This window comes from Bubalus kerabau, chromosome 12 (assembly GCF_029407905.1).
Source record: "Bubalus kerabau isolate K-KA32 ecotype Philippines breed swamp buffalo chromosome 12, PCC_UOA_SB_1v2, whole genome shotgun sequence".
Taxonomy (NCBI): Eukaryota; Metazoa; Chordata; class Mammalia; order Artiodactyla; family Bovidae; genus Bubalus; species Bubalus kerabau.
In genome coordinates, this window is record NC_073635.1 from 24,794,237 (window position 1) to 24,818,898 (window position 24,662).

General features: G+C 40.4%; 1 protein-coding gene across 7 annotated transcripts in view; it reads left to right on the forward strand.

Moving 5' to 3' along the window:
* Positions 1 to 24,070: 24,070 nt before the first annotated feature.
* Positions 24,071 to 24,662, forward strand: part of POSTN (periostin) — a 34,800-nt gene continuing 34,208 nt past the window's right edge. For 6 of the 7 annotated variants that reach the window (XM_055542315.1, XM_055542317.1, XM_055542318.1 and 3 more), the window contains exon 1: positions 24,071 to 24,280. In XM_055542315.1, the coding sequence (XP_055398290.1) occupies positions 24,162 to 24,280 (119 nt within the window). In that variant the 5' untranslated portion in view covers positions 24,071 to 24,161. The remainder of the gene's footprint in view (positions 24,281 to 24,662) is intronic. The other variant, XM_055542321.1, reaches the window with a different exon arrangement.

Genomic DNA, 24,662 nt, shown 5'->3' on the forward strand with positions numbered 1-24,662 from the left:
CTGTGCAAAAAAGATCTTCATAACCAAAATAATCACAATGGTATGATCACTCACCTAGAGCCAGACATCCTGGAATGTGAAGTCAAGTGAGCTTTAGAAAGCATCACTATGAACAAAGCTAGTGGAGGTGATGGAACTCCAGTTGAGCTATTTCAAATCCTGAGAGATGATGCTGTGAAAGTGCTGCACTCAATATGCCAGCAAATTTGGAAAACTCAGCAGTGGCCACAGGACTGGAAAAGGTCCGTTTTCATTCCAATCCCAAAGAAAGGCAATGCCAAAGAATGCTCAAACTACCACACAATTGCACTCATCTCACATGCTAGTAAAGTAATGCTCATAATTCTCCAAGCCAGGCTTCAGCAATACGTGAACCGTGAACTTCCAGATGTTCAAGCTGATTTTAGAAAAGGCAGAGGAACCAGAGATCAAATTGCCAACATCTGCTGGATCATTGAGAAAGTAAGAGAGTTCCAGAAAAACATCTATTTCTGCTTATTGACTATGCCAAAGCCTTTGACTGTGTGGATCACAATAAACTGTGGAAAATTCTGAAAATGATGGGAATACCAGACCACCTAACCTGCCTCTTGAGAAATCTGTATGCAGGTCAGGAAGCAACAGTTAGAACTGGACATGGAACAACAGACTGGTTCGAAATAGGAAAATATTATTACGTCAAGGCTGTATATTGTCACCCTGCTTATTTAACTTCTATGCAGAGTACATCATGAGAAATGCTGGGCTGGAAGAAGCACAAGCTGAAATCAAGATTGGTGGGAGAAATATCAATAACCTCAGATATGCAGATGACACCACCCTTATGGCAGAAAGCAAAGAGGAACTAAAAAGCCTCTTGATGAAAATGAAAGAAGAGAGTGAAAAAGTTGGCTTAAAACTCAACATTCAGAAAATGAAGATCATGGCATCTGGTCCCATCACTTCATGGGAAATAGATGGGGAAACAGTGGAAACAGTGTCAGACTTTATTTTCGGGGCTCCCAAATCACTGCAGATGGTGACCGCAGCCATGAAATTAAAACACACTTACTCCTTGGAAGAAAAGTTACGACCAACCTAGATTGCATATTGAAAAGCAGAGACATTACTTTGCCAACAAAGGTCCGTCTAGTCAAGGCTATGGTTTTTCCAGTGGCCATGTATGGATGTGAGAGTTGGACTGTGAAGAAAGCTGAGCGCCGAAGAATTGATGCTTTTGAACTGTGGTGTTGGAGAAGACTCTTGAGAGTCCCTTGGACTACAAGGAGATCCAACCAGCCCATTCTGAAGGAGATCACCCCTGGGTGTTCTTTGGAAGGAATGATGCTAAAGCTGAAACTCCAATACTTTGGCCACCTCATGCAAAGAGTTGACTCATTGGAAAAGACTCTGATGCTGGGAGGGATTGGAGGCAGGAGGAGAAGGGGACATCAGAGGATGAGATGGCTGGATGGCATCACCAACTCGATGGACGTGAGTTTGAGTGAACTCCAGGAGTTGGTGGTGGACAGGGAGCCTGGCGTGATGTGATTCATGGGGTTGCAAAGAGCTGGACACGACTGAGGGACTGAACTGAACTGAACTGAACCCTGTGATGGAAAAGGGTAAGAGGATTATGGATGCTTCCTGATGGAAGAGACTCAATGGGGCTGGGGGTGGGGGGACTGGGTCTTGTTCTGATGGACAGGGCCATGTTAGGAAAATCTTTAATCCAATTTTCTGTCGATGGGTGGGGCTGTGTTCCCTCCCTGTTATTTACCTGGGGAAAAACTATGGTGGAGGTAATGAAGATATGGTGACCTCCTTAAAAAAGTCCCATGCACACACTGCTACACTCAGTGCCCCCAGCCCTGCAGCAGACCACCGCCAACTCACGCCTCCACTGGGGACTCCTGGACACTCACGGGCAAGTCTGAGTCAGTCTCTTGTGGGATCATTGCTCCTTTCTCCTGGTCCTGGTGCACACAAGGGTCTTTTTGTGCCCACCAAGAGTTTGTTTCCCCAGTCCTGTGTAAGTTCTGGAGGCTCTATGGTGGGGTCAATGGTGACCTCCTCCAAGAGGGCTTATGCCATACCCAGGTCTGCTGCACCCAGGGCCCCTGTTCCTGTGGCAGTCCACTGCTGACCCATACCTCCTCAGGAGACACTCAAACACAGTTCTGTCTCAGTCGCTGTGGGCCTCTGGGTCCTGGTGCACATAAGGTTTGTTTGAGCCCTCTGAGCATCTCTGGCGGGTATGGGGCTTGATTCTAAACACGATTTCGCCCCTCCTACCATCTTGCTGGAGCTTCTCCTTTGTTCTTGGATGTGAAGTATCTCCTCACAGTAGCTCCCGCACCGCGCAGCCGCTGTTCCCATGCTGTGCAATTTAACAAAGAAATGAAAGTAAGAAAAGAAATCTATTTTTGGACACTACTTATACCAAGGTATTTTCACACCTATTTCATTTAATGTAACTCATAAAGGTTGTTAATGAATAAGTTTTGCAGGAAGAGATTGAGAAACTTTAGCACTTTGTGTCAAATGTGTATTTGGGGAATATTTTAACATATGCACCTCACTTCAAAGAGAAAGAGGAAGAGGAGGCAGAGAAGGAGGGGGAGGAAGAGGAAGAGAAAGTAGAAGAAAAATCAATACTTCATGGGATAAACACTTCATCTCATCATTGTCATAATAATTAGATGTGATAAACTCTGTTCCCATAATATTACTCAAAAATTGATGATTATAGAGTTTTTATGATCTTTCCATGTGATTCCTAACTAAAAGGTAGTGGAGTTGAGATTTGAACTCAGTTATTTGTAAACCCAAAGCCAATGCTCTTCTGATTCTATCACTATTTTTGACAGTAAAAAGAAAGGCAGATTTTTAGAAAACTGTATTTGGGCTGATTCTTACAGTCATGGTAAATGAGGGAGAAGGTGTTCCTTCTTATTCACAAGTCTCCATGCTTCTGTTAGCTGGAGTTACATTGTTTGCATTTATATATTAATATTACACTAAAAATAAAGTTATGAGGAAATTATGATTAGTAAACTATTATCTCATACACATATCATCACCATCATGGTAATTGTTACCTCTCACATTGGATAAGCTGTCACAGAACCACTTTCAAAACACAAACAAGAAGAAAGACTTTTTTCCTTTGCTTTCTGCCTCCACAGAATGTAGACTTGTAGATTCACCACATGAGTCTAGAGAAATGTTCCCAGAAATAAGCCCCAGAAGTGATTTATGCAATAAAAAAAATGGAGGGTGGTGTAGCATTAAGTACACTTTTCAATAAAGATGCATAAGGATGACTGTGTTTTCCCTAAATAATGTGCAGGGATTTTTAACAAGCTATGCCTACCCTAACTTTTCATATTTGTTCTTTTTTCCTGAGCTCCCGTGTTATCTCATGGATTCATGTCACCACTAACAATAATAACTGTAGACTCTGATAAAGATTTCAATCAACTGATTATTGTGTAAGTGATGCATATAATAGCGCCAGATGAAAAGTCAACAGTGACAGAAGGCAAAATCAGCTCTATGTACAAAAAAATAAAAGAGAGACACAATGCTTCACCACAGAGTCAAGGGAGAGTCTATTGTCATGACATGATGTCTTACAAAGGGTTATTGTAAAAATTTGATTTGAGAGCAAAGTTAAGAAATGCTGCTTTTGTTTGCATTTTTGAAGTGCTGTATTTTTAAGATTTCTGTCATGAAATTTTTGACACATAGCCTTTACCTGAATCTAAAATACAGTGACTGTTGTGTTCTTGCCATACCCTCTGCGGGAAGATTTCAGCTATTGAAGAGAACTGGTTGTTGGCTGGTTGGAAGATAACAAATAGAGGTAGAGATGTCCTGTTTTTATGCCTCTCTGCTCTCATCCAGCATGTTCTTACCTACTCAGCCTGCTAGTTCTCAGGATAAATGATGGCATTTCTCATATAAGAAAGCTCTTTTGACTGGACTCTAGTAGAGAAACAATGGCAACTGTCACAAGTCCCAACTCTTTTAACACAGGTTATTACAATAGAAATCTATTTATTTCCAACCTCTCACTCCCTGTCAAGAAGCAGGGGCATCTCTGAGGGAGTTTTTACAGAAGAGACATAATATGTTGTGTCCAGGTCCTAAACGTTTGCTTCTGAGGGATTGGTGGTGGGGGGCGGGGGGGAACTGTGAACTCCAATCACAAACAGAGTGGTCTAAGGATGACTTCAAACTGATACTGACCTTGGAACATGTATTTGAGTGTGAGTTTGTACACTGATATGTGCTTGTCTGTGACACAGGCAGGGAGTACCCACAGCCTGGCTCCCAGCTCAGGGGAGATGATCAGAGGTAATTCTCCCCAATGGGGAAATGTTTGGCAATGGCTACAAACGCGGGTGATGCATTTCAGTGCAGCAGTCTTTTAAAGGGTTTTCCATTCTCTTTGTTCATCAGTATCATGAAATTCCCTGTATGCAAATGCTGCTGCTGCTGTTGCTGCTGCTGCTGCTGCTAAGTCGCTTCAGTCGTGTCCAACTCTGTGCAACCCCAGAGACGGCAGCCCACCAGGCTTCCCCGTCCCTGGGATTCTCCAGGCAAGAACACTGGAGTGGGTTGCCATTTCCTTCTCCATTGCGTGAAAGTGAAGTCGCTCAGTCGTGCCCGACTCTTAGCAACCCCATGGACTGCAGCCCACCAGGCTCCTCTATCCATGGGATTTTCCAGGCAAGAAAATGGAGTGGGGTGCCATTGCCTTATCCGTGTATGCAAATAGTAATACTAAATATAACAAAGGCAACAAGATGTGATTCAGACTCTGCAGATCTTTCAAAAATGCTCACATCAAATATACCTAGGGAATTCCCTGGTGGTCCAGTGGCTAAGAATCCACCTTGCAATGCGGGGGACGTGGGTTCAATCCCTGGTTGAGGAACTAAGATCCCACGAATTGCAGAGTGAATAAGCCCGTGCCCTACAACTACCCAGCCAGCATGTGGCAGTGAAAGATCCTGCATGCCCTAGCTGAGATCCAGTGCAGCCAAATAAATAAATAAACAAGTATAAATAAGTGCATCCAAATAATACACTTAGATATGTAAAGGTGATGAAACTGAGGGGTAAAAGGTTAAAAAGTTGCCAGTGTCACAGACCTGGTAGAATTCATATTAATAACTGCTCGATGTTATAGAAGAGCATCACCCATTCTCTACTCTTAAAACAAATGCTTAGCCATGCTTCTTTTACATCCTACCTGCTTTGAGCTTCTTACCTCTGCTCTCTTTTGTCCATAGTAGCCGATGTTGGAACCCAGAGCTTAAATGTGGGGTTGCTGCTAGTGAAAGTCTGCTGCTCAGACTCGTATGAAGCAGCAGATGACACTTCTTCACCTCCAGCTTCCATGAAGATGTTGACATTTATAAAAATTAGTTGTCAAAAACATAAAGCAGCATCACACTTCTGACTTGTACCAACACATAGGAAGATACAAATTATTGTTTGGAATTCCCTATTCAGAGGAATATGTAAGAGTTGGTATCTCACCTAAGTTAACAATGTACTAGCTGGAGAATTTCCAAGTTGGAGGGAAACTTTCAAATCCTCTCCAGCACTCTAATTTTAACTGAGGTTTTGTGAAGTGAAATTATATTCACATGGTTACACAGCAAGTTAGAGATGGAAACAACTCTGGAATGCAAGTTTCCCATTTCCTAAGCCAGCATCTGAAGTCCCATCTACATGACCAGCCTTGAAGAATTATATGAATGGAACCTAATACTTATTGCATGTTATAGTTTAGAACTTGCTGTATATGAGACCTGATTGGGGTTTCTCAGAACCTGAGGTGACATTGTAGTTGGCTAAGAGCTCATAGCTCTAATTTTAAAAATCACCCTTAGATCATATCATGTATGATTGGCATGACATTTACATCAAGTCAAATTCAGAAAGTTTAAGAATGAATTTATATTCTGCCCAGGAGGTGCTAGTGGTAAAGAATCCACCTGCCAATGCAGGAGATGCAAGAGACACGGGTTGGATCCCTAAGTCAAAAAGGAAATGAAGGAAATGATCCCTAAGTCGAGAAGAAAAGAGCCCTAAGTCCCTGGAGAAGGAAATGGCAACCTGCTCCAGTATTCTTGCCTGGAAAATCCATGGTCAGAACAGCCTGGTGGGCTGCAGCTTTGCAAAGGGTTGAACACGACTGAGCACCAGCACCAACCAACCAACAGCCAATAACTCATCATATTTCATCTCTTTGTAGAATTTGTTCTGGGTGTTACTAAGCACCAGGGATCTAGTGCAAAGTTTATCACAACCTGGGGTCCACTAATCACAATTTGGTTGGTAGTGGTTTATTCTGGCTCATCTAAAGTAGTGTGCAAAGTCAGAAGACTTGAACTATTACTCCAAACTCCATCATTTACGTCTTATTTTAACTTACATTCACTAAGAGCTAGTTGCCTCAGCAATAAAGTAGAGTTAATCATAGCACTTGACTTACAGACTTACCAGCATCAAGTGAAGCCAAGTGCTTGAAAGTTTTTTGAGGCACAGAAATGATAAATGAACATAGCCTGGTGGATCTTGCCTGAACTCAACTTACAGATGCCACAGAAGCAAGAAAGAGGTTGAAAATGACAAAATCTCTCTCTCTCTCTCTCTCTCTCTTTCTCTCTCTCTCTCTCTCTCTCTCACACACACACACACACACACACACTGATAGATCCTTGGAGAACAAAACATGTTTACTTTCAACTGAGGGTTTGGGGACAGAGTGGTAGCCTAGGACATTATAAATAGAGTGTAGGGCTTCCCTGGTGGCTCAGTGATAAAGAATCTGCCTGTCAATGCCGGAGACACGGGTTCGGCCCTGATCTGGGAAGATCCCATGTACCATGGATCAACTAAGCCCAGGGGCTACAACTGCTGAGCCTGTGCTCCACAACAGCGTATCTTGTTGTAGAGCACGACAGCTAGAAGACCACAACTAGCGAATAGCCCGTGCAGCAGTGAAGCCCCAGCACAGCCAAAAATAAATGAACAAAAATTATTTTTATAAAAAAGGATTGGATAAAGAATATATTTCTAGATAATGTCACTAAGGGAATGGGTATCTTGATATCCTATAAGATTGAATGTTATGTGTCTGTCAGAAGTAACAAGCTAAATCTACACAGAGCTACATGAATCGATTTTAAAACATGTTATTGAGTGAAAAATACTCATCTGTAGGAAATCTGAACACACAAAAGTCTTGATTGCTTTACAATTTGTAAGAACCATCTTCTCCCCTTTTTCACAATTTTGCCTGGCAAAAAATTAAAACTTCCACCCTCTCAGACATGTTTTGAAGAAGACTTTTATCCTTGGGCTTCCCTGGTGGCTCAGATGGTAAAGCATCTGCCTGCAATGCAGGAGTCACGGGTTCACTCCCTAGGTCGGGAAGATTCCCTGGAGAAGGAAATGGTAACCCACTCCAGTACTCTTGCCTGGAAAATCCCATAGATGGAGGAGCCTGGTAGGTAGGCTACAGTCCATGGGGTCACAAAGAGTTGGACACAACTGAGCGACTTCACTTTCACTCTCTGTAGGAAAGTACTATTTGTGTAAATTTGTAATGTGCACATACATGCTGCTAAGTCGCTTCAGTCGTGTCCGACTCTGTGCAACCCCAGAGATGGCAGCCCACCAGGCTCCTCCGTCCCTGGGATTCTCCAGGCAAGAACACTGGAGTGGGTTGCCATTTCCTTCTCCAATGCATGAAAGTGAAAAGTGAAAGTGAAGTCACTCAGTCGTGTCCAACTCTTAGCGACCCCATAGACTGCAGCCTACCAGGCTCCTCCATCCATAGGATTTTCCAGGCAAGAGTACTGGAGTGGGGTGCCATTGCCTTCTCCGGTGCACATGCATAAAACAGAACAAAACACTACATTTTTCCGGCCACACACATATATTAGCAATGAATTGAGTTTCTATAGTAATAAGAGGAACATTATGTGGAATTTTATATAGAATTTTATATATTCTATATAAAAGAAAATAATAAAACAGAACATGGGAGGAACTTTAACTAGCAGAAACTAACACAACATTGTAATGCAATTATACTCCAATAATAAAATTTTTTAAATTAAAAAATTTCAAGGTGGAAAAATTTGAAATATAAAATTATAATGATTTTCTGGTTTTAAAAAAATAGTAGCCTACCTTTCCTACTCTCTCAAATCACTTTTGAACCTTTTGGGAAGCCAGCCCTACTTTCAAGAGAAAGCCTTCTCACATAAGTAATAAATGTCATTTCTCCAAAGAAGACATACAGATGGCTAACAAACACATGAAAAGATGCTCAACATCACTCATTATCAGAGAAATGCAAATCAAAACCACAATGAGGTACCATTTCACGCCAGTCAGAATGGCTGCGATCCAAAAGCCTACAAGCAATAAGTGCTGGAGAGGATGTGGAGAAAAGGGAACCCTCTTACACTGTTGGTGGGAATGCAAACTAGTACAGCCACTATGGAGAACAGTGTGGAGATTCCTTAAAAAACTGGAAATAGAACTGCCTTGTGACCCAGCAATCCCACTGCTGGGCATACACACTGAGAAAACCAGAATTGAAAGAGACATGTGTACCCCAATGTTCATCGCAGCACTGTTTATAATAGCCAGGACATGGAAGCAACCTAGATGTCCATCAGTAGATGAATGGATAAGAAAGCTGTGGTACATAAACACAATGGAGTATTACTCAGCAATTAAAAAGAATACATTTGAATCAGTTCTAATGAGGTGGATGAAACTGGAACCTATTATACAGAGTGAAGTAAGCCAGAAAGAAAAACACCAATACAGTATACTAACGCATATATATGGAATTTAGGTAACGACAACCCTGTATGCAAGACAGCAAAAGAGACACGGATGTATAGAACAGTCTTTTGGACTCTGTGGGAGAGGGAGGAGGGGGATTATTTGGGAGAATGGCAATAAAACATGTATAATATCATATAAGAAATGAATCGCCAGTCCAGGTTCGATGCAGGAAACAGGAAGCTTGGGGCTGGTGCACTGGGATGACCCAGAGGGATGGTATGGGGAGGGAGGTGGGAGGAGGGGTTCAGGATGGGGAACACGTGTACACCCGTGGCGGATGCATGTTGATGTATGGCAAAACCAATACAATATTGTAAAGTAAAAAAATAAATAAATAAAAATAAATGTCTTTATATCCTTTTGTGCATGTGTGGAATCATCATTCTTGAACTCTAGACCAAATGTGAGTAGTGGAATTGATCCTGCTGCTACTCAGGAAGCCATGAATTAAAAAGGAAGACAAAAGACACACCTGCACTCACTTCTGTTCATCTGATCCTTTCAATGATGATGCTGGCCCAAGGAGCCAACAAGTGGTAAAGGAAAATTGCTAAAAAGAGATATGCATTGATTACCTTTATCATATTAACTGAAATTAACATTAAGGCTGAAGGCTAAAGAGAAATATTTTTATAACTTTTATCTCTATTTCATTTTGAATAAAATAAAAATAGCACTTAAACAAAATAAGTTTTTTATAAGCCACAGGGAATATATTTCTATGGTAACATGATCCCCAACAGAAATAGCAACAGAGATCTTGACACACTCTCAGGATTCGTTTTCTCTTGATATGATACAGTGGCATATAGATAAGTCCTGCCAAGACCTTAAACAGAATTCTTAAGCTACTATGGAAGGCAACTGTCATAATGAGGTTATATAAAGCGTTACCCTCAAAGTCTTTGTGCCAAACAATCAGAAGTTCCTTTTTGGACTGTGCATTTCACATGTTACAAAGAGATACAAAGCCTAGCTGTTTTTTCAGGGCACATCAGCAGAATAGTAATCCTGTCAGGCACACCTTACTTTTCAGTTATTCTCAACTATTTATGTTTCCTGGCAGCCAAAAACCAAACCATGTATCCACAAGTAAATATCCTGGATCTTTTTAGACAAAATACTAAAAAGGATTCTTTAAAACTCAACTTACATTTATTTACAAGCAAATATGTAAATTATTGTATATCTTTCCGATGCATTACTGAACAGTATTTCTATGTGTATATTGTGGTGGTTGTTCAGTCGCTAAGTTGTGTCTAACTCTTTGCAACCCCATGGACTGTAGCCCATCAGAATCCTCTGTCCATGGGGATTTCCTAGGCAAGAATACTGGAAAGTGTTAGTCGCTTAGTCATGTCTGACTCTTTGTGACTCCATGGCTCCTGTGTCCATGGGATTTCCCAGGCAAGAATACTGGAGTCAGTTGCCTTTTCCTTCTCCAGGGGATCTTCCCGACTCAGAGATCGAACCCATGTCTCCTGCATTGACAGGCAGATTCTTTACCACTGAGCTACCAGGGAAGCCCTCTTAAATGTGTATAAATATATATATATATATATTTTTTCTTCTTTTTAATGTGGATACTCTGCATTTTGAAAACGCGTCAGTTGAGCATCTCGCTGTCATCATGCTGGGACCACACAACCCTAATAGGGAACTTATTCATCTAGTACTTTGTCTTTTGTGCATTTGACCTGTGCTTTCTCCTCCATAACTGGGCTCTTCCTGTGTGTCCCCTGAGTTGATTATCTGAGTAGGTTGAGTAGGTGCTTCTATGTATTTTCCTCCCCCCAGAAGTGTCTTATTCCTCTGACTCTAAATCCTCCCCACCTGCTGTACAATATAAAAATCGTACCAATACACACAATCCCACTTCAAACAAAAATAACTCTGGGAATTTTCATTGATATTTTTGTTGCTACAGCAGAATAGTTCCTTGAGCTCATTCACCATGCCTGTCAAGGCTCAAACACACACACACACACACACACACACACACACACACACACACACACATTGTCTCTTACTGTCTCTTGAAGGTTTCACTAAACATAAAAACAGAATTGGCATTTTTGAGTATTATTCACTTCCATCAACCTCGAAAAGGCACAGAATTTACTCTATTTGGACATTTACTTTAAAACTCTCTCTTACTTTAAAAATAACTTCTAAAACATCTCTGAAGGGGGAAAGGACAGATATTATTAGCTAATTAGTCAGCTAAGGACACTGAAGCACAGAGACGCTAAGCAATTTTCCAATGATCTCATTGCTGAAGACGAGATAACAAAGGGTTCCACCCTGGCCATCTGACTCCCAAGTAGCAGCCTCTTTAAAGTATATATACAGCAGTGTCTCTCTCTTTGTCTCATCTTTAAGTTTTTAATTTCTTTACTCTGTCTTTTTACTTTCATTAATATTTAAATCTCCTTTTAAATTTTAACAGTAATGTATAAGTTTCCATGAAAGAAGAAAGATCCAATGCAAAAGTTATGGAAAGGAATAAAAGATGAAAAATAAAAAATCTTTACTAAAGGGTCAACATGGTGACAGTCATAAGTTTCTTTACAGTTTTCCTTAATTTTGAGGATCTGAAATCAGCAGAAATAAACTAGTTTTTACCTTTAAAAGATGATCAATCAAAGTTTTACTCCTGTTTCTCAGAGCTGTATCTTAACAGATGAATTTGTTTGTTTGTTTGTTTGTTTTAAAAAAGACTTTCATATACGTAAAGTTTCAGGCTGTATCAGACAGTGGATGACTTTAGCAGGATGAAGAATTTGGAAGAGAAGGAAAGAGTGTCTCTGCTCATCTCTGAGAACATATCCAGCAAGAATTTTCCTACTCAGCCTTTCAGATTCTCTTCTCTGCCTTAGATTTGATGGTTTGGATCACTTCCAGTCCATAGTCAAACCCCAGACATGTTCCATCTCACCTTCCCCCATTTTAACCGTGTGTGTGGTAATATAACCTTATCTGAATCAAAAGTAATCCTAAAAATCATCTAATTGCTTTATTTTGAACTCATCTAAAAAAAATGACCAGTGCGTTCTCTTGGCAAAACTCTATTAGCCTTTGCCCTGCTTCATTCCGTATTCCAAGGACAAATTTGCCTGTTACTCCAGGTGTTTCTTGACTTCATACTTTTGCATTCCAGTCCCCTATAATGAAAAGGATATCTTTTTTTGGGTGTTAGTTGTAAAAGGTCTTGTAGGTCTTCATAGAACCGTTCAACTTCAGCTTCTTAAGCATTACTGGTTGGGGCATAGACTTGGATTACTTTTATATTGAATGGTTTGCCTTGGAAATGAACAGAGAGCATTCTGTCTTTTTTGAGACTGCATCCAAGTACTGCATTTCAGACTCTTTTGTTGACCATGATGGCTACTCCATTTCTTCTAAGGGATTCCTGCCCGCAGTAGTAGATATAATGGTCATCTGAGTTAAATTCACCCATTCCAGTCCATTTTAGTTCGCTGATTCCTAGAATGTCAATGTTCACTCTTGCCATCTCCTGTTTGACCACTTACAATTTGCCTTGATTCATGGACCTGACATTCCAGGTTCCTATGCAATATTGCTCTTTACAGCATCGGACCTTGCTTCTATCACCAGTCACATCCACAACTGGGTATTGTTTTTGCTTTGGCTCCATCCCTTCATTCTTTCTGGAATTATTTCTCCACTGATCTCCAGTAGCATCTTGGGCACCTACCGACCTGGGGAGATCCTCTTTCAGTATCCTATCATTTTGCCTTTTCATACTGTTCATGGGGTTCTCAAGGCAAGAATACTGAAGTGGTTTGCCATTCCCTTCTCCAGTGGACCAAATTCTATCAGACCTCTCACCCCCATGACCAGCCCATCTTGGGTGGCCCCACATGGCATGGCTTAGTTTCATTGAGTTAGACAAGGCTGTGGCCCGTGTGATTAGATTAACTAGTTTTCTGTGATTATGGTTTGTGTGTCTGCCCTCTGATGCCTCTCACAACACCTACCATCTTACTTGGATTTCTCTTACCTTGGACGTGGGGTATCACTTCACGGCTGCTCCAGCAAAGTGCAGTCGATGCTCCTTACCTTGGACGAGGGGTATCTCCTCACAGCCGCCCCTCCTGACCTCTTTCAACAGCCAACAGCCGCCTCTCCTGACCTCTTCCAACAACACAAGAGGAAACTCTACACATGGACATCACCAGATGGTCAACACCGAAATCAGATTGATTATATTCTTTGCAGCCAAAGATGGAGACGCTCTATACAGTCAGCAAAAACAAGACTGGGAGCTGACTGTGGCTCAAAGCATGAACTCCTTATTGCCAAATTCAGACTTACATTGAAGAAAGTAAGGAAAACCACTTAAATTGAAGAAAGTAAGGGAACTCAGATATTCAGATGACACCACCCTTACGGCAGAAAGTGAAGAGGAACTAAAAAGCCTCTTGATGAAAGTGAAAGAGGAGAGTGAAAAAGTTGGCTTAAAGCTCAACATTCAGAAAACGAAGATCATGGCATCCGGTCCCATCACTTCTTGGGAAATAGATGGGGAAACAGTGGAAACAGTGTCAGACTTTATTTTTTTGGGCTCCAAAATCACTGCAGATGGTGACTGCAGCCATGAAATTAAAAGACGCTTACTCCTTGGAAGGAAAGTTATGACCAACATAGACAGCATATTGAAAAGCAGAGACATTACTTTGCCAACAAAGGTCCGTCCAGTCAAGGCTATGGTTTTTCCAGTGGTCATGTATGGATGTGAGAGTTGGACTGTGAAGAAAGATGAGCACTGAAGAATTGATGCTTTTGAACTGTGGTGTTGGAGAAGACTCTTGAGAGTCCCTTGGACTGCAAGGAGATCCAACCAGTCCATTCTGAAGGAGATCAGCCCTGGGATTTCTTTGGAAGGAATGATGCTAAAGCTGAAACTCCAATACTTTGGCCACCTCACATGAAGACTTGACTCATTGGAAAAGACTCTGATGCTGGGAGGGATTGGGGGCAGGAGGAGAAGGGGACGACAGAGGATGAGATGGCTGGATGGCATTGCCGACTCGATGAATATGAATCTGAGTGAACTCCGGGAGTTGGTGATGGACAGGGAGGCCTGGCGTGCTGCGATTCATGGGGTCGCAAAGAGTTGGACACGCCTGAGTGACTGAAATGAAAAAAAATATTGAGTTCTAAATGTTTCATCTCTTCAAGTGATTTGTATATGCTAAGTTAATTAGAAGCGGAAAGCATTTCTTTGATTAACTTGAACAACAACAAAATCCAAGTAGGATACTTTGTGTCAGAACATCTGAACCAGGGGCTGCCAGTCCTGGCTGTTTATTATTATTTCTTGGGAAAGTATTTATTTATTTATTTATTTATTTTCTAGGGTGGTGGTCTGGCTATCTGCACTTTTTAAAAGCTCTTCAGGTCATTCTAATGTACTGTTAGGGTCAACTAATCTAGACATTTCATATAACAGTACTTTAGAGCCCAAGTTAGCTGGGGAATGGTCACAATATTTTTTTCCTATATAATTATAAAACCCTCACATTTTTAAAGGGTCAGCACTGATATATACTTAAGCTAAAAGTCAGTTTTTAGGACTTCAGTTATTATAGCCAAAATATTTTCATCTGCTACCTCTTGGATTTGTTATTTTGTCAATAAAAGCTCAAAGGAATTAGTCAAGGCTGAATAAACTCTGAAGGAAATTTATCTCCTTTACAGTTGGAAAAAGTGGTTCCAACCACTAGAGGTCAGACAGTTAAATCTGCAATATGATACAGAAACGCTAAAGTTACCCAGTTTAGAATTCCACGTCCTGATTTCAAAAATACTTTCTAAATTTTCTTCCATCATTAAAACCCATGTCCTTTCAAAAGTTCAAAGCCATTTCCTGCCTGGGTGAATAGGTGTTTTACACGCTATTTAGTCCAAGCTTCAAAATTCTAAAGAGAACTGTAATCCAGGAGTATGGAAAGTTAAAGCATGATCAGCATGATGATTTTCAAAAAATAAAATAGGAAATGAAGCTATTAGGTATATAGTTCTTCTACATATATTATCTGATTTCACCACTGTTTTGAGGACTCTGCAGGCATTTCTAGGTCTACCAGAAGTCCCAGAACCTAATGCTATTCTCCCATTGCCACAAGTATTTTTATCTTCTTGTCACTGAGGGGTGTTGTCTGTGAGCCCTCTTCTGATGTTTGGGCTGACTTGTGACACTTTCAGTCATTATTACTGTGACTGAACATCATCACGTGTGCTCAGAGTCAGCTCATTAAAAAACATGCATGTTAGTTGGATCATGGAGCTATCATGTACAAAGTCTAACTACTCTGAGGCTGCCACAAACTGGAGAGGCCATGGGGAGATGCTCCAGCTGACAGTGCCAGCTGAGCTCAGCCTTCCAGCCCACCTTGCCAACGTGCTTGACCTCCAAGTGAAGACACCATCTTGGCAACAGGGCCTCCTTCAGTACAAGGTGTTTCGGGTGGCGGCTGGCGGCCACTGACCAGCCTTTCTGGCCTCCCCAGCTGAAGCTGCCGACAGCACAGCAGGATGGATCTTCATTGTGCACTGTGAGAATTCCCAGCCCCAGAGAAATCCACTGCTATTTTATGCCTCTAAGCTCAGGATGGTGTGTTAGGCAGAGCTAGATAACTGGAACTCCCAGAGAAATTAACTGAGCTCCCTCCCTTCAGTTGGGTTTTGCCAAAACAGAAATGTCCAGAATGTGGGTCAATTTGGGCAAATGATTTGTTCTTTCATTATACCCATTAATCTTAGGGTATAAACTTTGTAAGATTAAGGGGAGAAAAGGTGTTAAAAAAAAAGCTGGCGAAAAAGTCACTGCTGCATGGTAAAAATATGTGCTGATAGGTGCTTAAATACAATTGAAAACATAATCTGTCTTAAAATTGAAATTCCCCAAATACTGTACGGATGTGAGAGTTGGACTATAAAGAAAGCTGAGAGCCAAAGAATTGATGATTTTGAACTGTGGTGTTGGAGAAGACTCTTGCAAGTCCCTTGGACTGCAAGGAGATCCAACCAGTCCATCCTAAAGGAAATTAGTCCTGAATATTCATTGGAAGGACTGATGTTGAAGCTGAAACTCCAATACTTTGGCCACCTGATGCAAAGAACTGACTCATCTGAAAAGACCCTGATGCTGGGAAAGATCGAAGGCGGGAGGATAAGGGGACATCAGAGGATGAGATGATTGGATGGCATCACCAACTCAATGGACATGAGTTTAAGTAAACTCCATGTGTTGGTGATGGACAGGGAGGCTTGGCATACTGCAGTCCACAGGGTCGCAAGGAGTCAAACACGACTGAGCAACAGAACTGAACTGACTGAAATACTCTCAGATTGAAGAAATATTAATTTACAGCCTCTATTTTTTTTTTTTTTACTGCTTGACTATTAAAGTTTCTTACTGTACCAGCACTATCAACTCCCACCCAAAGTAAGGTTTCTCTTCCACATTTTACTTTGTGTGTGAATTTCAAACACTGCTGATATACATCAATATATTCATTATAATAAATAGCTACTATTGTTATTTTTAAGATCCCCTGGAGAAGGAATGGCAACCTACTCCTGTATTCTTGCCTGGAGAATCCCATGGACAGAGGAGCCTGGAGGGCTACAGTCCATGGGGCCACAAAAAGTAGGACACAACTGTGCAACTGAGAGTGCACACGTGCACGCACGCCACACACACACACACGGACACACACACGTGTATTTAAGACTTTGCCTGAAAAAGTCCATAGACTAGGAGCCTGGTGGGCTATAGTCCATGGGGTCTGGACATTACTGAGCACTCACACTTAAACTGAAAATGACTTGCTACAGGTAAAAAATGTGCAACTATGACTGTGTCTATGAAAATGAAAAGGAGACTTAATCAAAAATTCTTTTCTCGTTTAAGGTAAAAGCTGCCATCAACTACTATAAGCCTTATTTTTTTTTATCTGAATAAGAGCCCTAGAATTAGTCTCTATATCCACTTGAATGACTTTTCTCTCCAGAACTCTTTCTAATAAGATCATTTTTTTGCTGTTCGTTATATCCTGGGAGACTATTATGTCCAAACCCTTGTGTAGGTTGTACACGTAGATATAATCTTAGGTCCTATGACTTGTCTACTTCCATTTTTCCCACAAGTACAGGTATCTCTGGGAACAAGAATAAAAAAGGCATTTGTTTAAACAAGGAGAATAAGAGGTCTTTTCCATTTCTGTTCCCCCACAGTGCTAACACAGTACCCCAAGATTAGTTTGCACATAAGAAAATTGTAGCAAGTAAAAACCTTCTGCAATGCATGCATTTAGAGAAGTGACATTTTTGAGGAAATTTGAACAAGGAAATTGGGAAATCTCATGATATAGGGGGAGAGAAAGAAGAATCTCCAATAGTAAAAATGCTCAATCTCTGCAACTGGAAAGTTATCATATAAGATTGATATCTGGAGAAGTGGAGAAAATCCGTTTATTTTAAAGCAGCCTCAATCTTTGAGGCTAGCAGACAGATTATAGTTGAAAAATGAGAAGTAGGGACTTCCCTCATGGTCCAATGGTTAAGAATTCTGCTTGCCACGCAGGGGGCTCCGGTCCAATCCCTGTTGCATAACTAAGATTTTATATACCTCAGAGCAACTGAGCCCATGCACCATGACTGGAAAGTCGGGGTGCTACCACTAGAGAGTCCAAGTGCCACAGTGAAAGATCCTGCATGGCCCAGCGAAGATCCCACTTGCTGCAACTAAGACATGACACAGCCAAACAAATAAATAACTACTTTTAAAAAGAAAGAAAGAGAGAAAGGGATGTGAGAAGTAACTCAACTTTGGTTGTTTTCCTGGAAGAAGTACAAGAAACTTCTCAGGTATGGAGAAAGGGAGAGAATATAGGCAGTGTATTACAAACACTGGACACAGAAGTTGAGGATTTGAGGATAATGTCAACATGGACAGATAAATGGAGGAGATATCAGCAGACAGAGGGCTAATATGAGGTCTGAGTATATTTCTGTTTCAGAGGGACAAAAGGAGGTGATAAACAGATTATCATGAATGATGGTGTTAGTGTAGCCCAGACTATTCTTTTAGGAGAACACATATGCCAGACAGGACATTGAAATTCTAGCACTTTAAGTGATGGATGTCTACAGAGTTCTTTCAACAGCAGCAGTTATCCACCCCTTCATCTTACAATCTGGTCTGAAAGGATATTAGAAGTTATCTGTAAGTGGGAGACAAATGGTGACTAGAGTCTTAACTGTCTCTGAAATGAGGACTTAGTTCAAATCTCAGTGAGAGAAAAGATCAAAGGCACCTGTCAACAGCATCAAGCAGGCAAGAAACATGAGAAGGAACCAAGAGTTGAAAATAAAGTGCGGAATTGATCATTTCCAATCAGTTACCTGACATAGAAAAGTCCATCACAATTTCTTATCCTTGTCACTAGTCTATGTCGATGTAGCACAACAACAAAAACTCAGATTAAAAAACAGTGAAGTGATTCATTCTTCAGACATATACATACAAACACAAGACCAGATTTTTCACTTTTTATCTGGATTTGACATCATTTATTGCAGTCAATCTAAATCAGCTTGAAAATATTTTATGTAAGAGATCATTGCTAATCTTTAGTTGCCTGGCATTCTGAAATGCACATAAAATGTTTAAGATTTTTTATGTCACGTTCATATTAATTATTATTTTAATCAAAATGTATATCTGTGCTTCTGGAAACATATACCTCACTTTCTCCACTAGATGTCTCCAGAGAAATACAAGTAAATACTGGTAATAAGAAGTGTTGCTAATACACTCCCATTTTAAAATTTTCAAAAGTTTGGAGCTTAAATAAGGACAAATAGTGAAACACTGGTTACTTAGTATAGGAGTGAAATCTGTCACTGACAGATTTTTAAAGAAAATGAAGGTCTAAGTGCATTTTTTAAAAAAGATAGCACACTGTCCATATTTACCACAGAAAGCCAACTGATTTCTAAATGAATTAACATTAAAAGAGATGTCATTTAATGCTTTCGTTGGGATCCGGTTAAGTCATATCTTTCTTGGAATATGATTTCATTATCTTAAATATGTTTGGCCAGGGCATGCCTAAAGATCTATGGGCAAAGATCTATAGAGGAAGAAATCCACTGGAAGAAATCCACTGGGTGGATGGCTGGGGAGGTGACACTTTTTATAGGATTTACAAGGTGTTAGCCACAAATATCTGAGCCTATAATACTGCCCTTCCAAAGTTATGACCAACCTAGACAGCATATTCAAAAGCAGAGACATTACTTTGCCAATAAAGGTCCATCTAGTCAAGGCTATGGTTTTTCCAGTAGTCATGTATGGATGTGAGAGTTGGACTGTGAAGAAAACTGAGTGCCTAAGAATTGATGCTTTTGAACTGTGGTGTTGGAGAAGACTCTTGAGAGTCCCTTGGACTGCAAGGAGATCCAACCAGTCCATTCTGAAGGAGATCAGCCCTGGGATTTCTTTGGAAGGAATGATGCTAAAGCTGAAACTCCAATACTTTGGCCACCTCGTGCGAAGAGTTGACTCATTGAAAAAGACTCTGATCCTGGGAGGGATTGGGGGCAGGAGGAGAAGGGGACGACAGAGGATGAGATGGCTGGATGGCATCACTGACTGGATGGACGTGAGTCTGAGTGAACTCCAGGAGTTGGTGATGGACAGGGAGGCCTGGCGTGCTGCGATTCATGGGGTCGAAAAGAGTCGGACACGACTGAGCAACTGAACTGAACTGAACTGACCTCTTTTAAGTTGGCCATTAATGTTTAATTTTATTTTGGCCCTGTGAATGTTTAATGAGGAAAAAACTGCAAAATTTAATTTTAGGCTTAATTTGAATTCCTTCTACTGTTGGCTGAGTTCAGCATAATCTAATCACTTTAAGAAAATGTTTTCTCTCATTTGAGGGAAGTAACATCTCTGGGGTCTTTGCCAGAACTTCATTTTACAAGGCTTCCAGGCACAGAACTTCCAGGTACCAAGGAAGGCCGCGCCCTTCACTGGTGAAGGTGCTTGGACACTAAGAATTGGGTCCCCAAGAAAGTGTAGCTTCCTTTTAAGCTAAGGTGATTCAAAGCATTAAGGCATTTTACAAGTAAGTTCTATTACTGGTGTTTTACAAATGAGCCAAAGGAAAGAAAAGTAGTACTCAAGAAACATCAAGATTACACACACACACACACACACACACACAAAAACAGGATTTTAAATTATTGGATAATTCAATTCAATTTTTGGATCACTCCAGATCATGCAATAGCAAGGACATTCTGTTTTTTAAAAACCTGGTCTTGGCTTGAGTATCTAGGTTAGTTGAATCCATAGGCCATGTCCAATCCTAGAGCATGCAGAACAAGTTTAATGTTGGTTACATATTGGTCGGAGAAGGCAATGGCACCCCACTCCAGTACTCTTGCCTGGAAAATCCCATGGATGGAGGAGCCTGATGGGCTGCAGTCCATGGGGTCGCTAAGAGTTGGACATGACTGAGCGACTTCACTTTCACTTTTCACTTTCATGCATTGCAGAAGGAGATGGCAACCCACTCTGGTGTTCTTGCCTGGAGAATTCCAGGGACGGAGGAGCCTGGTAGGCTGCCATCTATGGAGTTGCACAGAGTCGGACATGACTGGAGCGACTTAGCAGCAGCAGCAGCAGCACATGCTGGTGATAGGGCTTCCCTAGTGTCTCACACAGTAAAGAATCGGCCTGCAGAGACCCGGGTTCCATCCCTGGGTTGGGAAAATTCCCTGGAGAAGGGAATAGCAATCTACTCCAGTACTCTTGCCAGGAGAATTTCATAGACAGAGAAGTCTGGCGGGCCACAGTCCATGGGGTGGCCAAGAGTAGAACACAACTGAGCGACGAACACAACTGAGTGACTAACACTTTTCACATGCGGGTGATAATAAGCACAATACTTTAATCACATCACAGTCTCCAGAGGTTACAAGGCCTCTACAATGACCCACCTGATAATTTGCAAACTGCCAGTAAATTAGCATCCTGATAGTTAGAAACAAACGTATCTTTCAGACACATTATTTTTCTTTGGTTGTAAATCATTTCTTTTTCAGTAATGACTTACATTTCCAGGTCAAACTCTGCAACCCTGAAAGTCAGACAATTGCCAAGGTTTTAATCTTCCTCCAGACTGCTAATAAAATTATGTAGCCAACACAGGGGCAGGATCTTTTCATGAAACCAAAGAATAAGGGTCCTGTGTGGAGAGAAAGCAAGAGATTAACCCTTAGTGACTTCTCTGAAAGGAGAGAATTGTGTTGCTCTCAAGATTTTAAAATCTTTTCCCTACAGCTTGGACAGTGTTTTCTTCCCATTCTCTGAAACTATTTCCTTCCCTCACCCTACACCAAGTTGTTGATGGACCACAGTTCCATTATTAGCTTCCTTAAAGCCAGGATGCTGGCTAAAGTAGTTGCTTGGACTTCCTCCCACTATATAATGTCTTATAATATCACACTTCTGGGCTAAGCTCAACATTTTAAATTGCAGTGCTTTTTTTCTTTTTACCCTAAATGCTCCTTCTCTTGGAATGTTCTCCAACCTCTAAATTTACATGTAATTTAGATGTACAATCTGGTCCTCATTTTCAAGATCCTCTTTGATGGCATTACTCATCCTGAATGTAAATATTTGTTGAGGGCTAGCATGTGTTGACGTCCATGGGACTTTTACAAGTTCCAAATATAATGCTCAGGATGGCTACATTTAAGACTCAATTATTCAAAACTCTGAAAAGAAAGATTTAAGAACCGTCTTTTTAAAATATGAACATATATCATGCTTCTTACAAAAAGTAAATCTCTAACTCCTTTCAGAAGAGGACAGTTGCCTTTTGAAATACTAATGCCTTTCCATTTTCTCGACTTTTTTCATGCAATTTGTCCATTTGTGCCACTGAAGGAATCAGGATGAATGGAAGCCATTGATTGTCACGGATAAAATTGTGGTCACAGGAACAAATACTTCAAAATTGTTCTTGAAAATAATCAATATATTTTCCATTTATAGGCACTGTTAAGAAAGTAGGTAACAACAGAATATTATTAATTTTGCTTTCACGCCTATCTTCATAAGTCTATGTGTTATCATTCTGGACCAGATTTAAAGAACTCTTTTACTCTTGATACATATTAACCAAGTTTATATCTTCCACTCAATACCTCAGTCCTTCTTCTCCAGTCCAACCCCACTGGATATGAGTAGATTTCAGCTTCATCACAAAAGTGTTTATTAACAGTTACAGCTATCTAAAACAAAAAGGGTTGCATTAATCACAGAAAGCATCTCAGTAAAGAGTGATGACTATTAATATTTACAGTGATGATGTTGGAGAGGTTTCTGTATCTTGAGTTTGATCTGTTTCTCTATAATTCCAAAATTCCACCATTATATCTTAAGATGCTCAATCTACATCATAATGCCTCACCAGTCTAGAATTGAAGACTTTTATATAACTATGTTATTAATAATCTAATAACTATTATATTGATATTAGAACTTGTTTTCATAAAAGCTTTTCTATCCTATTTAATAAACAATTACTGATCACCTACTATTTGTACAACATAAGGATAATAGAAACCTACTGTATAAAGCAAACCAGTGACATTAAAATTAAAATAATTCCATTCAGAGGAACATAAGTGATAGATTAATTCTTCCCACGAGGGACCAGGGAAAGCATATAATTTTACTTCTTACCATCTTCTCTCCAGTTCTCCTTCTGAATTGCTCTTACATTTTCTATACCTTAATATCAAGGTTTTCAAATTGAGAAGAAGCCTCTAAACATATTTTAGAATTTATTATTTTATTGTATGCTTTCTCAATAAGCTAGCAGCACAGTGCAGAATTATTTCAGTGCCCCAAGACAAAACCTTGTAGCAAGCTTAACATAACTCTCCTGGTCCTTGGAATCCTCTCTGGCCCATTCCAGTCCCCCTTAAAAGTCCATCCAATTGGGTAACACAGATTCAGTTTCAGATTTCTTTACATTGCCAGTGGGGAATCAACTCTGATGGACCAATATAGCGGGAATACTTTGCAACAAGAACGTATTTGAATCACACTTTTACTTTAGGATAATGTGTGACTTATTTATCCAGGGAGACTGCAGTTACTGCAGGTAATTGTTGACTTCTGATGCTCAAATTTCTTTCATCCAAAGGGTTCTGAACATTTGCCATATCATATATGGGGTGGTGAGAGTGGATATTCTCTTGGCTAGGAAACGCACCGTGTCACATTGAGACTTTAGTTACTCTTTATAAAACAGGAGAAGCAGAATTCCGGCAATGCCCCTGTTTCTTAACACATATTGCATTATTCCCTTTCAGTTATATTGGTAATAGTGGTTTCCAAAAGGGCATGCTTTTGCCCTGTGGTTACCAAGAGATGTGCTGTCCAGAGATGGTCAACATCATGCCCTGCATGTAAGGAAAGAAACACCAAAGCACGCATGCTTTTCCTTTGCTGCTTCATTTCAAAAGTTAGGGAAACTTGCCAGAACTGGATGTGTGTTAACTCCATCTATGCCTTGACATCTGAAAGGAGAAGTGAAATGGGAGGTATCCCCCCAGTTTAGTGAAAATATGATCCCTCCTACATGTTTCATCATCCAGTTAAAATTCTAATCTCATACTCTGTGAAAGTTTGTATCTAGACAACATTTGTTTTTAATCAGCAGTCATTACTGCCTTGTGATTATCAGACTTACATCGACCTTTGCTTACTGGTAAAAAATAATAACCTTCCAGTTCGGCTCTGAACTGAATATGACAAGATGTGATAAGATCCAATCCTGCTCTCATTGAGCATGGGGACAGGGACTCTGAAAGGTGTGGATTACAGAATGATCCTTAACGTCTAAACGAAATCATTTCCCATGAAAACCCTCTAAATTACAAATGAATAAGACGGAAATATGAAACAAGTCAGGAAGTAAAATAAAGAAAAGATAAATCATACAAAAATAAACATCTTTTGGAGAGCGAGAATAAAAAAGAGGCTCAGTAAATACAACTGACAAAAGCGGATTTTAGCTGGCAACTTGAAGCTGCTGATGCCTTTTGGAGAGAGTTCAGATTCCCAGGTTGATGCAGAGCTCCCTCCCAGAACTCTGACATGTATATAAGCTCTGAGCTCTCCAAAGCCCACTGCCAGTTCTCTTCGTGAACCAACTGCGACGGAGAGACTAAAGATGATTCCCTTCTTACCAGTATGTTCTCTATTCCTGCTGCTGGTTGTTAACCCTGCAAATGCCAATGGTCACTATGACAAGATCTTGGCTCACAGCCGTATCAGGGGCCGGGATCAGGGGTAAGTCAGTGGTTTGATTTTATAAACCTTTCCCCACCCCCACCCCCTTAGCTTGTTGTATGTATATTTCTACATAAAGTTTCTTATTTATACCTCAGGGGTTTTTTCGTACTTATTTGTAATAAGAAAAAGAACAAATGAGTAATCTGTGGTTTATGTACATGTCTTAAACTTTAAGAATTACTGTCCAAATAATTTGTGTATAATTGCTTTTTATGAAACATTGCAAGATTTTAGTCTAATTAACAACATTTAACAGGGCATTTCTTTACAATTCAGTTTATTTGTGTTTTATTTCCTTCTAAATTTTCGGAATGAGGTTTTCAAAATTAAAGAATCTGTAGCTAGAGGCTCTCATTACATAAACAGCTTTGAAATATCT